Source organism: Exophiala spinifera (genome assembly GCF_000836115.1).
Source record: "Exophiala spinifera strain CBS 89968 unplaced genomic scaffold supercont1.4, whole genome shotgun sequence".
Lineage (NCBI taxonomy): Eukaryota > Fungi > Ascomycota > Eurotiomycetes > Chaetothyriales > Herpotrichiellaceae > Exophiala > Exophiala spinifera.
This window is the reverse complement of record NW_015622516.1, coordinates 2,495,456-2,508,304: the sequence shown is the minus strand read 5'-3', so window position 1 is coordinate 2,508,304 and position 12,849 is coordinate 2,495,456. Positions and strand designations below refer to the sequence as shown.

The 12,849-nt window shown below is 52.6% G+C and overlaps 4 protein-coding genes across 4 annotated transcripts; 2 read left to right on the top strand and 2 right to left on the bottom strand.

Moving 5' to 3' along the window:
• Positions 1 to 876: 876 nt before the first annotated feature.
• Positions 877 to 2,718, top strand: PV08_06105 (uncharacterized protein; the record flags this gene model as incomplete). The annotated part of the gene is made up of 2 exons (XM_016380443.1): positions 877 to 931; positions 986 to 2,718. The coding sequence occupies 2 exons, from the start codon at positions 877 to 879 to the stop codon at positions 2,716 to 2,718; spliced, it is 1,788 nt and encodes a 595-aa protein (XP_016236270.1).
• An 858-nt stretch (positions 2,719 to 3,576) lies between these two features.
• Positions 3,577 to 5,355, bottom strand: PV08_06104 (uncharacterized protein; the record flags this gene model as incomplete). Its single annotated transcript, XM_016380442.1, has 3 exons — positions 3,577 to 4,390; positions 4,437 to 5,128; positions 5,185 to 5,355. The coding sequence occupies 3 exons, from the start codon at positions 5,353 to 5,355 to the stop codon at positions 3,577 to 3,579; spliced, it is 1,677 nt and encodes a 558-aa protein (XP_016236269.1).
• A 2,145-nt stretch (positions 5,356 to 7,500) lies between these two features.
• Positions 7,501 to 10,005, bottom strand: PV08_06103 (uncharacterized protein; the record flags this gene model as incomplete). Its single annotated transcript, XM_016380441.1, has 10 exons — positions 7,501 to 7,853; positions 7,901 to 7,977; positions 8,032 to 8,103; positions 8,150 to 8,343; positions 8,395 to 8,546; positions 8,599 to 9,039; positions 9,088 to 9,223; positions 9,274 to 9,331; positions 9,384 to 9,762; positions 9,951 to 10,005. The coding sequence occupies 10 exons, from the start codon at positions 10,003 to 10,005 to the stop codon at positions 7,501 to 7,503; spliced, it is 1,917 nt and encodes a 638-aa protein (XP_016236268.1).
• A 1,789-nt stretch (positions 10,006 to 11,794) lies between these two features.
• PV08_06102 (40S ribosomal protein S3) lies at positions 11,795 to 12,773 on the top strand (the record flags this gene model as incomplete). The annotated part of the gene is made up of 3 exons (XM_016380440.1): positions 11,795 to 11,948; positions 12,025 to 12,338; positions 12,456 to 12,773. The coding sequence occupies 3 exons, from the start codon at positions 11,795 to 11,797 to the stop codon at positions 12,771 to 12,773; spliced, it is 786 nt and encodes a 261-aa protein (XP_016236267.1).
• Between the last annotated feature and the right edge of the window lie 76 nt (positions 12,774 to 12,849).

Genomic DNA, 12,849 nt, shown 5'->3' with positions numbered 1-12,849 from the left:
GATAGATATTTCGTAATCAGAGAGGCTCAAGTGTTTTTCTTGGTTCTGTCGAAGCTTGCTCCACTACCGTGGACAGATCAGGATACCCAAGGGAGACACTCTAGATTAGCTATAATGATAAGCATTGTTCAAACTTCGAGGACAACTTTGGTTACCCCGACGCGCCCCTCCCCACTGTGTGCTGGCCTCCTCCACCCTTCTTCCATCAGTACAAAGTGGTACGGGAGATCCCCGTTGTGCACACAGCGGCCACCGACCTCCATGGGCCACATCCTCACACCGCGACAGACGGTAGACATTCAGGAAAAATGGCCTTCGCGTCATCATTATCCGTAGTAAACTTACCCCGTTCGTCCACTCCGTGCAAGACGTGGTCAAATCTGGATCCACCCCTATTGTGCGATAGGACGTCAAGAAAAAAGGTATTACACATAACCAAGGTTCCCTTTCCCTGCTTGGCAAGGGGCTTTGGCTGCCGCCCAGTTCACGTATGCTCCTTTATTATATCCATGTCATCCGTCATGATTCCGGTCCAGTATCCCGTACTCGGTGCAGCAGATCTGAAAGTGGAGGTGACCCACCCCACCTGGCAGAGTAAAGCGCAGATAAGCGATAGTTAGATCGTTGCGCGGATTTGGACGACTCTTGTAGAATCGTAGCTTTGGATTCATGCTATACAGGTTTCTATAGACTCTGTACACACCGCGCACTATCAGCCGCTTTCCCGGAACGAGGTACTCAATTGTCGAAGAGTGTGACGCGCTTCGCGTAGGCGAGACAGAGACCAAGGGCAGAAAAGATAACGGCTACAACGTCCCAGGGCAACACGATACGCGGTTGAAATCCGAAGAACGTTCGTTGCGACTCCTCTCAGCGATGGCGAAGATTGAATCGTTAGACGGCCAAAAGTTCGACTATATCGTAGTTGGTGGTAAGGCTGGTCTTCCCCTGTTTAATAGAACAATCCAAGTCTGAGAACTCTCAGGTGGTACTTCCGGGTGTCTTGTCGCGTCGAAAATAGCATCAGAGCTACCGGACTGTACCGTCTTGATAGTGGAGGCTGGGCCCGATGACTCGGAAGATCCAGACAACCTTGTCCCAGGATTGACGAAACCGAAATTCGGGAGCGAAGCTGGTAACTGGCTTTACCGAACGACGCCGCAAGATGAACTCGGAAACCGCGAGATAGTGTATCCTCGCGGACGAGGCCTGGGAGGTTGCTCGGCAAACAACTTCATGGCTTGGGTCAAGGGCCCTGCTGCCGACTTTGACGAGTGGTCCGACTTGGTCGACGATCCGTGGTGGCGATGGGAAAATGTCAAGAATGTCCTCAACGGGCTGGAGGACTTTCGTCCAAGCTGTCCAGAGGGCATGGAGAGGTATGCGAGCCCTACGCCTGGAGCACATGGCAAAGGTGGCCCCATTGCTGTCCAGTACGGCGCAGTCTGGCAGGATCTGATAGACCCGTGCTTGCGAGCATCCGAACAGGCTGGCCACGTCCTCAATGCGGACCACAACGACGGAAACCCCATCGGATTCGCAGTGGCTCAGTTCAGCGTGAACGACGGTGTTCGTGTGACAAGTGCGAATGCTTTTTTGAACGCCGGCGAGCGACAACGTCTTCCCAATCTGACAATCATCAACAACGCTCTCTGCTCTCGCGTCGTCTTTGACGACCAAACAGCTGCAGGTGTGGAACTCGTGACGTCCAACCCAGCAGAATGTTCTGAATCATCCCCAGCGCGTCCTGCGTATGTCGGCGCAAGACGAGAAGTGATCTTGACTGCAGGCACTTTCCAGTCTGCGCAACTGCTGCTTTTGTCTGGGATAGGTCCTCGGAGCGAGCTGGAAGCACTGGAAATACCAACCGTCGTCCACGTACCTCAAGTTGGGCGAAGAATTCGAGATCACAGCGCGTTCGCATGCGAGTACGTCATATCTCCTGAGGTAGCAGGACATAACCAGCTCTTGACCTCCCCAGAGCAGCTCAAGGTCGCGCAGGACGAGTATACCAATCACAAGACGGGGCCAATGGCTGTCTTTGGTGCCAGCGCCGCACTGATTTTCCCTCGATTACCACGGATATGGTCGTCACCGGAGTACCAAAATACTGACACGGCCATCCGAGAATTCCTGGAAACACCTGCGAGGCCGAGTACTGAGATCTGGATGCATTCTGGGCCTTTGTTCTACACAGGGCCCTGCCCATCAGATGCCAGTGTTCTGGTCATTGAAGGGCTCAATCAAAATTGTCTGAGTGAAGGGGAGCTGCGTCTGCGCAGCGGAAATCCATATGACCAGCCCATGATCAACCCACGATATCTAACGCACCCTCTGGACAGACGTGTCGCTATCGAGACCGTCAGAGAGATTCAGTCGCTTGCGCGTACAGAGGCACTCAGCAGCATCATCAAAGAGCCACTGCTGGCACCGGGTGGTGACACAGAAGCTGACCTGGAGCACTTCATCCGAGAAAATCTGACCCAAGGCTTCCACAGCATGGGAAGCTGCGTCATGGGACGGAAAGGCGACTCCGGACACGTGGTCAACAGTCGGTTCGAGGTCGAAGCGATTCGGGGCTTGAGAGTGGCCGACATGAGTGTGTGTCCGATCTTGACGTGTAACCACACCCAGGTCAATGCTTACCTTATCGGGACTCGCTGTGCGGGAATCGTGCTTCAGGAATCAAAAACATTCGGCGTTCGGTCGAGACTGTGAGAGATGAGCAAGGATCGACGTGTGAGGACGGGCCTTTCAAGTAGGTTTTGCTCCTGTACGATCTGAGCGCCTCGCATCCCCTGCAATTCCTGCGCTCAGCTCAGAAAGCAGTGGGGACTTAGTACTCAAGTCATTCCCGACCCTCTGAACGTATATCCTTGGACCTCAAGCGTGCAATGGAGGCCTAAGGAACAGGGCGACCAGAGATCTACAGGCTTGACTTCATTTCAGCCGCGAGTACCTTGCACTTTCGATCAAGCCTTGTGGACGAAGCCCATGCAGAAGAAAGCTCCCGAGACTGAATACACACTGAAGCCGGCAATCGCAGTCGGTCATCCGATCAGCTTGTGTGGCGGGCGCCTGTCTTGTCACTTCGGTCCGGTTCGGTTCAATGCAACTGTAGGCGAGTATTCCACGCAATTGGCAGCCCTTTGTAGCAGATCCGAACTCTCAGTTGTCTTCATTAGTAGCCATCGTATTCACGAAACCGTATCGTGATCCCGATGGCGACAAACCCAAAAAGAGTTTGAAAGAAGTGATAGACAGGAAATTCAAGGCCTCCAGACCACGGATACTGATCATTCTTCGCGTTCGTTTGAAGGTGCGACATGCTGGACAGTTATGAGTCGACAATGAAGCAAGATACATTGAATATAGAGGTCGTCATTATACCAAAGACACATAGCTCAAGACGGTCCCGCAAAAGCGGACGTATACCTTGCCATCCAAATGAACCCGGGAACTTCCACAAAATTAACAGCATAGATGACAATCCAAGCAATACTTTCACCTCCACAGATACCTCGACTATGTTTCGCTTTTTAGCGAGCCGCGTTCTTGATGCAAGTTGCACAACAGTTATGCGACAGCATCGGGAGTTCCACTTTTCGCTTCCTTCTTCTCGTCCCCAGACAGAGAAGGTGAAGCAATCTCTCCTTCTTGAATTTCTGCCTCAATCAAAGGTCCAGTGTAATATCGCTTGCCACCAAGGTACCAGAATACCGCGGCGCAGAGCAAGATGAAGGCCAAGAATACAATGGCGTAGTTCATGTTCTGAGCCGTGACGGGTCGTATGGTCGGAAGAATGAAGATAATTGAGACGAAGAACGTCCAGATGCAAGCCCAAGCATTGACGTATGGCGAAAACCTACCCATGTGCCAGGGTCCGGGTTTGAATTTACCGAATGCCAGTTTGCAAACGATGGGAATGACGTACGACCAGTCGAGAGCAATCGCACATACGTTGAACACACCTGCGATCGCGATGTAAGACCCAAGGGCAATCAGATTGATGGCGATACACCAGAAGACACTGATCCAAACCGCATACAATGGGGTCTGCGTGAGGGGATTGATCTTGGTCCACACCCACGACATGGGGATTAGCTTATCACGGGAATAGGCAAACACTGTCCGCGCCAATGCCTGTGTCGCCGTAAAGCAGACGAACTGCAGGATGATGAAGGCGGAGACGGTGAAGAAAATGCCGGCTCCCTTACCAAGGGAGTTGTAGAAGATCTGAGCGACAGGTTGAACAATCGGAGAGGCCAGGATTTCCGCCGGATCGCCCATACAGAAGCAAAGCACGATGTTGAACAACCATCCGAGGACGTAGGTACAGGCCATGGCTAGCGAGATGGCCCAGGGTGCTTTGATCTCGGGTTGTGAGATTCTAACGCTAGTCAGTTATGTCTGATGCACTCGGGCTCAAGACCTACTCTTCAGTAATGTGCGCAGTCGCATCGTAATCCGTCATGGTCCATGAGACTGATAGGAAGCCGAACAAGAAGGAGAAACCTATCGGAGTCCAACCGGCATCACCTTCGACATGGGTAAACACATAGCTGGCGTCGTGCTTGTTCTCGGTTTTGGCCAGAAGAGCGATAGCACAAGAGATGAGAACGGCAAAGTGGAAAATAACATAAGTCTTTGTCATTTTTTCCATCCAGTAGGTCGAGAGTGAGTTCACAAGGCCACACAGAACAGTCAAAGCAGCCATGACACCGACAGTCTGGTTGGTCGTGGGGAACCAGTTGAAATCACGGCCTATGGACACAGCAGCGAGGAGCAGCTGAGCGGAGCCGTACTCGGAAGAAGCTACTCCAGCGACCTGTCCCAGTAGATTGATCCAGCCAGTGACCCAGGAGATAGATGGTACCCATTCGGACGGCGCCAGTCGCGAGACGGTGTAGTACAGGCCACCGCATGTCGGATAGGCAGACACCAGTTCGGCAACGGAGCACGCAATGCACATGCAACCAGCCCCAGAGATCAACCAGCACCATACTGCTGATGCCGAACCACCAGCTTCGAGCGGATATACGAAGGTGGTGGCAGTAGTCGCGAACAGCCCCGAAATACTGACAGCGAAGGAGAAGGTCGAAAGATAGCCGAATTCACGCTTGAAGACCTGGAAAGCGGTTAGATCCCAGAGAGAATAATGCTCTGCACATGGTCTTGACGCACTGGTTTGTAGCCAAATTGTTCCGCCAGAGCGCGATCGGCTGCGCTGAGCTCGTCCAACTGGACCGTTCTTCTTCTTCCATGAGCATCTTGGATCTCCAACATGCCAACGCTGTGCCTGCGGAGCTCGGTCTCATTGAGAGGACCGGTAGTTGTCTCAACGTTCATCGCCATGTTTTCTGTATGTTCAGGCTTCGTCGTCGAAGTAGGAAAGGGGAGAAGCAGTGTTTAACGCCACTTGCGATATCGAACGACCCGTTTGATACAGGCACAATAGAAAGACTGCGTTCCGTCTTGCTCGTGAATCGGCATGTGAAGCCAATCGGTAGTAGGAGGAATGATTGCAGGGATGGACCAGTTCAAGCTGCGTCCGTTTGCCTGGTAATATACAAAACACTGCGCAGGAGGGGAGGGAAGTGCGTTGGAACTGCAAGATAAATGTAGGGTTTTTTGCCAGAGGAATTCGCCTAACCTAAAGCCGTCGCATTCGCCCTACCGAGTACCTTTTTCCTCGATGCTATGGATCTGAGTTCGCGGCGACTCCCAGCATGCCATGAATGGAGCGGCGGAACCCATTGCAGTCATGGGCCCATGATGTCGGCAAGCGTGGCGTGGCCTTGAAGGAGGGGACACGAACGCCTAGTATGGATGAGCATTGGCCAGCAAGAGATGAGAACCGAGGAGTGTGGCCAGTGATGGGTCGACGATACGGACGACAGTCGAGGGAGTTGGTGCAACTCTCCTGTGGCTGGTATTGGCGGGTGGGATTGATGTACAGTCAAACTCCAGCACAGGGGAGACAAGCAATTATGCTTGGCAAAAGGTTAGTGCACGAACCAGCTCCAAGTGCGGGCCCTCAGCCTCTAATAGGCGTCCCGAGCCCACTATTCCACCCGCCCAGAGGCCCTAGTAGCCCGTAATAGGCCCTCCAAGGCCTGTCCAAGCTCCAGGTATCTCGCCTTAGCTGAGGCTGCCAAAGCTTGAAATCGCTGAGCAGGCAATCACTGTCCGGAGTACGGAGCATCTCGTAAGGGCATCCCTACTCGTACCCCAGAGAGCCTGTACAATTGCATGAACGGGCTGGCACCCCCCCCCCCCTGTTATGCTCTACATTGATGATTTCCTAGCATAAATGCCCATAACAGGGGGGGGGGGGGGGTGCCAGCCCGTTCATGCAAAGCCCTTGTAGGATCCTCCGGGAAGAGTTTTTCAGTGACCCTACAGCTCCGCCAGGATTGCGACCAGGGCGATTCCAACATGATACATGATGGCAGGGATCATTTTTCCTTGCAGGCGGGTCGCAGACGCCACGGCCCACGAGGTGACCTAGTCTTGTTAGAGGCTTGAAGCGCATCCTGGTACTCGTGGAGTTCAATGTGATAGAATCTTCGCTACGGTATTGTCATGGTCGATTATCGTCAGCCCCGAGATAAGACCATCACCTATCGAGCAAAGTTTTGCTTTGTTATCTCGACATGGCACGTTGCAATCTGTGACTCTAGTCTCGGCTCGGATAGCTGATGATCCAGAGCAACCCTTCTGCATGGAATAACCTAAACAGGGCTCGTTTTGCAGTCCCCTGGTCGTCTTACCCCGGCAAATGGCACCCTCGGCTTCGCCTTGTTGTCCTATGACGTGAAAGGAGATACGACAGTTGTCACGAGACCATGTCCGTGAATGCTGAGCATGATTTGTACGGATACGAGTACATCGGAGATACACCTTGCTTTGGGTCTACCTTAGGCAGGGATTATCGCCTCGGTTTCTGACTAGTTCGATCGTCAGCAATAAACCGCCGCAACTGCATACCAAGTTGCGTTTAGGCCATGCATCTCGGCCTGTGCGAGACGATGCCAGGTGTGCCCTTCCAACCCGGGCAGGGCAAGTTATGGTCGACCCTATATCAACCTACTCTCAGTGGTGCAAGAAACTGCTTCAAGAGCATTACATCAGTGCTTGTGCAAATGTTTGCATTTTTCCTCTATTTGGCATCTTCCTTCTGATCCATATCGAAAGCTGAAGTATGGCCAGTCAAGAATGCCCTGGAATAGACAAAAATTCAAGAGCCAGGCGGAGGTTCTCGGCTTAGAGAACGAGCAACACCTTCTGGCGAAGTCATCCCCGTCCGCCGTCCTCGTCTGGCCCCTATGAGCATAAAATAAACCTAGTCTCTCCCGAAAGTTTGTGCACCAGTGAGCAGAAGATGCATCACTGTAATACGAGAATGCGTGAAGCCCGACGCGGCAACGAACGGCACTGCTCGATGGTGTTGAGAAAGCTGATCATCAACTCCGTCAACCACATGACAAAGTCGGCAGCTCACCAACCACCACGATTGCCAGAAGCACCATCATCACCGCCAGTGCCCCAGCTATCAGCAGCAGTATTGTCCGCGTCAGCGCCTCCAACATTGCCAGCATTGCCAGAATCTCCACCAGAGCCCCAAGCACCACCGCTCGCACCGCCGTCAGTGGTCATCGTGTCTTGGTCTTCTTCCTCGTCGTCTTCGTCGAAGTTGAGAACACCATCTTCTGGTTTGAAGTGTTGAAGAAAGTCGGGCACTTCTTGGTTGGTTTCCATGAGGATCTTGGTGAGAAATTCACCCATCGGCTCATCTCTCTCGTTGTAGAATGAAGTAGCAAGACCCTCGTTCCCGATACGAGCAGTTCGACCTACGTCTCTTGTCAGTCGATGGTTAATTCAGTATCGACTTCCTTACCGATGCGATGAATGTACTCGTTCTGACCATCATGCTCTGCAGATGGCAAATCGAAGTTGATGACATGCATGACATTACTAAATTCTAGGCATCAATAGTGTAATTTTCTCAAGGAGCATTGCCAGACATACCGAATGTCGAGACCACGAGCAGAAACACCAGTAGCGACGAGGATTGGGGACTGTCCGGCCTTGAACGAACGACTAGTTTGATCAGTATCTTCTTATCCTTACAATTTGTTATACTCACATGGCATCTTCACGTTCAATCTGAGTACGGTCGGAATGAATTGAGGTTGACGGCAATCCCAGGTTGAAAAGGTAATCATCGACGAAGTCTGCAGTCTTCTTGAATCGCACAAAGACGAGAGTACGAGAGGGAGGCATTGAGATGAGTAAGTCATAGAGAGCTCTCATCTTCTTGTCCTGGTCCGCCCATAGGACCTAGAAAAACGTAAGCGAAGGGGCTGGGACTTCGGATTAAATCAGACGTACCTGCTGCTTGACGTTTGCGTGAGTTGAACCAGTACGACCGATACTGACGTGAATATGATCAGTGTCCAAGAACTTGGCCGCCAATCTCTGCAGACGCTTGGGGAAGGTCGCGGAGAACAAGAGATACCGGTGATCACCATCCTCATTGGCGTCTGGAAGCGGCATTAGAAACAAAACAGCATCTTGAACGCGAGTAATACATACCACCTCCACCCATGATCTTGGCCATATCCTCCTCCCAGTCGGAGTGAAGCATCTGATCAGCTTCATCGATGATGGTATACCGAACGCGGGACAGAGAAAGGATGTCGGGTCGACTCATGTAATCGAGCAGTCTCCCAGGAGTCGCAACCAGAAGATCACAACCTCGAGCCAATTGAGCAACCTGGTCACGGATGGGAGCACCGCCGTAAGCAACACAGGGCCGCATCATGGAACGATAACAGAGACGACGAGCTTCGTCGAAGATCTGGCAGCAAAGCTCACGAGTCGGTGCCACAACAAGGATCAGGGGCTCGGCGCGAACACGATCACGAGCAGGGTCGAAGCCCACAGCCAAATTGGGACGAGGCGCAGCAAGCTTCTTGACCTTTCCCATGAGTTGGGAGATACATGGAACCAAGAACGCAGCGGTCTTGCCAGAACCTTGAACAGAGTCAACTATGGTTATGTGTCACAACATGCCACGCTTACCAGTTTGGGCAACACCAATCATGTCATGACCGGTGATGACAGCAGGAATTGCGTATGCTTGGATGGGGGTAGCGAATTCGTAGCCACAGAGTTCAACGTTCTCCAACATGACGGGATGCAGTCCGGCGCTCTTGAACTGCATGGCTGGTCAGTTGGATGGAAGCTCGGGCTATAGGAGGCACTCACGTCTTGGATGGGTTCGACCCGGGTCTTGGACTCGACGATGACCTTGACTGTGATGAGGCTGGATCGAGGTCAGTTTTATGCATAAGCACTCGATGAAGAAAAGGTCTCACTTCTTGAATTTTTCACCAGCACGATTGTGAAAGTCGGCACGAAACAATTCTGCCTCAAGCTTCTCATTTCTCGGTCCAACGTCACCGTATTCGGCGTCCCACTCGTACTTGGCTGCATCATGCGCCCAAGTGCTGCTCTGATGTCTGCTAACCATTTCATCACCATTCTCCTCGTCGACGGGCTCTTCTGCGTGAAGAACAGTAGTAGGGGCACGGGCACCATAGTCGAAGGACTGTGGCTCGACCCAACCGAGTTCGCGGGCACGGCGAGAGTTTTCAGGATCGACACGGCCGGCTTGTGCAGCGCTATTGCTTGCATCGGCATCCACGATGGCAGCTTGCATCGCTCCGGTGTCGAAAGTACCATTGGCGTGGCTTTCTACGGGGATTTGTCAGTTCAATCAGGTGGACTCAAGAAAGTTGACGAGATGAGGCAGGGCAGACATTAAGCTGATAAGGCAGTTTAATGTCACGGATGGGAGAAGAGGCATGTAGTCCCACATCCCGAATCCGCCAAATAGCGAGTGAGAGAAAAGGTCCGGACGTGAGAGACGTAATACGACGTACCACTGTGACTGTTCGCCGCAGGGGGCGGATTTTCGGGGGTGTCCCAGGTAGACATTGCTGAAGCGATGGGTCAGCAACAAAACCCAAGATTTGGGAGAAAGTTAGTTAGTGGAAGAGACAGGAATTGAGAGAGGCGCAGAGAGAGATGTGGAAGGATGAGAAAGGATAAGAAAGAATGAAAGAATGGAGGGGGAAGAAGAGGAATTTATGGGAGGCAGTGAGGACGCAAAGCACCCACGCAAGACTCTCCAGATCAGAGCTTTGTTTTGGTCACCGGCTTGCAATGTGAAAGTGAGAGATGGACAAGTCTTGAACGAACCTGTGCTTGGTCAGGAGGGAAGCAGGACGTTTGCAAACAGTGTAGCAAATAAAGTGAAGCGAGGGGAGTTCAGTGCTGCTCCCGAGCTCAAGCCGCCCAGTTTGTTGTTCAGTTTGTTGTCCTCAAGTCCCTCAGCGAGAGCTCACCAGTACCACCGGCAGTTAATGATATGGCCAGAATTCCGGAACCCGCTATGTCTACACGATATTAGCTGTTCGTGGCGGACACAGAGTGACGGCAAGCTTCTGCTGAATGACCGCCTGCGAAGCTGGAAAAGATGGCGGCACACATATTCACAAACCTCGCCTAGGCTGGTACACACATTCCAATATTTGTGCAGTTGAGCAGCGTACTGCCATCCTCTTCCTCCTTGCCTTCCTCCTCGGTCCCTATACCTCTGCTAAAGGAGCATTGAGCAAACATGTCATCATCGCCAACCGCGAAAGACTGACTGTCGAACCATCTCAGAGACTGAGACATGAGCCAGCAAGTGCGAGCACCTATTGTCGAGGTTGAATATCGCGTAGGTTTCAATTTATCGGTGTCAGCCAAAAACAGCCAACGACCACCTCCGCCATCACACCACAGCAGACTACGCTGTCCGTGGACCGAGGACCAAACGCCCTGGAGAGAGGCAATGCACAGAACAGGTCCTCAGGAATACCACCACCCACATGAGAGGGAGACACAGGTCCGTCGACAGGACCGAGTTCAATGCCCTAGACGAACGAACGAGCCAGTCACTCACAATGCAGCAGCATAAGCCGAACTCCATCCCTCGCAGTCCCATCCACAAAACCTGAGAGAGCCGACCCTATGGAAGAGAACAAGGGACCATTGTTGTACCTCCTTTGTTAACATACACTGCAAAAAGCAAGTGGTCAACGAATATAGCATATTGCAGGGAGATTTTCTTGACGAGGGCTGAGAAGAAGTTTGAGTCGGGAAATTGAAAAGTATTGAGCGCGCCACCATGCCTGCCGTATCATCACAGACAAAGCAACACCTACCTACAGTTTCATGCAACCTGGTCCTCAATATTTCGCTTCTAGAAGCTGAGGGACGTGCCGATGACGAGGCCGTCTCTACGGGCGGATTGTCGTGCGCGGGTTCGCAGCTCCCAGGAGGCGTGTTTCCTTTCCACGACAGAAGTAGTTTCCAACGTGTGCAGCTCTGAGCCTGATACATCGAATCTAGGTACTAGGTGCGGAGTAGTCATACCAGTGTAGATTCTACAAAGTCCTTGTCGAGCCATGAAACACGAACATTCAACCTCTACCTACTCCATGTCGACCGTCAGATCAAGCTGTGCTGAGAGAATTTCTAGCTAGAGAGGCTAACCAATCAGCACCGACCAGGCTAGCTGAGTCATCACGTGATCTTGCTGGATCTCCGTCTCCCACGAAAAATATCTCTTGGCGAGCGAAATTCACATTCCCCCTCACAAGGAAATTAAGACAGCACAAACTGCGATTTTGCACACCGTCCAACACCCTTCCTTCCTTCCTCACTCGAAGCCACAACCATGACGACCCAGCAAGGAGCCATTTCCAAGAGACGCAAGTTCGTCGCCGACGGTGTCTTCTATGCCGAGCTCAACGAGTTCTTCCAGCGCGAGCTGGCTGAGGAGGGATACTCAGGCGTCGAGGTCCGAGTCACTCCCACCGTGACCGACATCAGTACGTGCCGAAGCCCTTGAGATTGGCGATTTGGTGAAAATCCAGAGGAATCAATTCTGACATGAATCAACCACAGTCATCCGAGCCACACACACCCAAGAAGTCCTGGGCGAGCAGGGTCGACGAATCCGCGAGCTCACCTCTCTCATCCAGAAGCGATTCAAGTTCCCCGAGAACAGCGTCTCCCTCTACGCCGCCAAGGTCCAGAACCGTGGTCTCTCTGCCGTCGCGCAGTGCGAATCCCTCCGATACAAGCTGTTGAACGGCCTGGCCGTGCGAAGAGCATGCTACGGTGTTTTGCGATTCATCATGGAGAGCGGTGCCAAGGGTTGCGAGGTCGTCGTCTCTGGCAAGCTTCGTGCCGCCCGTGCGAAGAGCATGAAGTTCACTGTAAGGCTTGTCCCTCACAATCAACTCAACTTTACGCAACAAAACTCCATTTCCTACGCAGTTTTGAAAGACTCATCTCGATCTCGATTTTACTGACAAACTCTTTCTTAAATACAGGACGGTTTCATGATCCACTCTGGCCAACCGGTGAACGACTTCATCGACACAGCCACCCGCCACGTCCTGCTGAGACAGGGTGTCCTGGGTATCAAGGTCAAGATCATGCGCGGCAGCGACCCCGAAGGCAAGGCCGGCCCTCAGAAATCCCTCCCCGACTCCGTCACCATCATCGACCCCAAGGAGGAGCAGCCCGTGGTGCAGCCCATGTCGCAGGACTACGGCGCCAAGGCTCTCGCTGCTCAGCAAGCCGCTCAAGACGCTCGGGCGGCCCAAGAGAACGGCGAAGGTGCCGAGGAGACGTATGCTCAGGAATAAAGCGTGGGAAGGGATTTTTCCAGGCGTTTGTTTTTGTGTTCGTTTAGCATACCTTCCAACTCACGCACGGTGAACA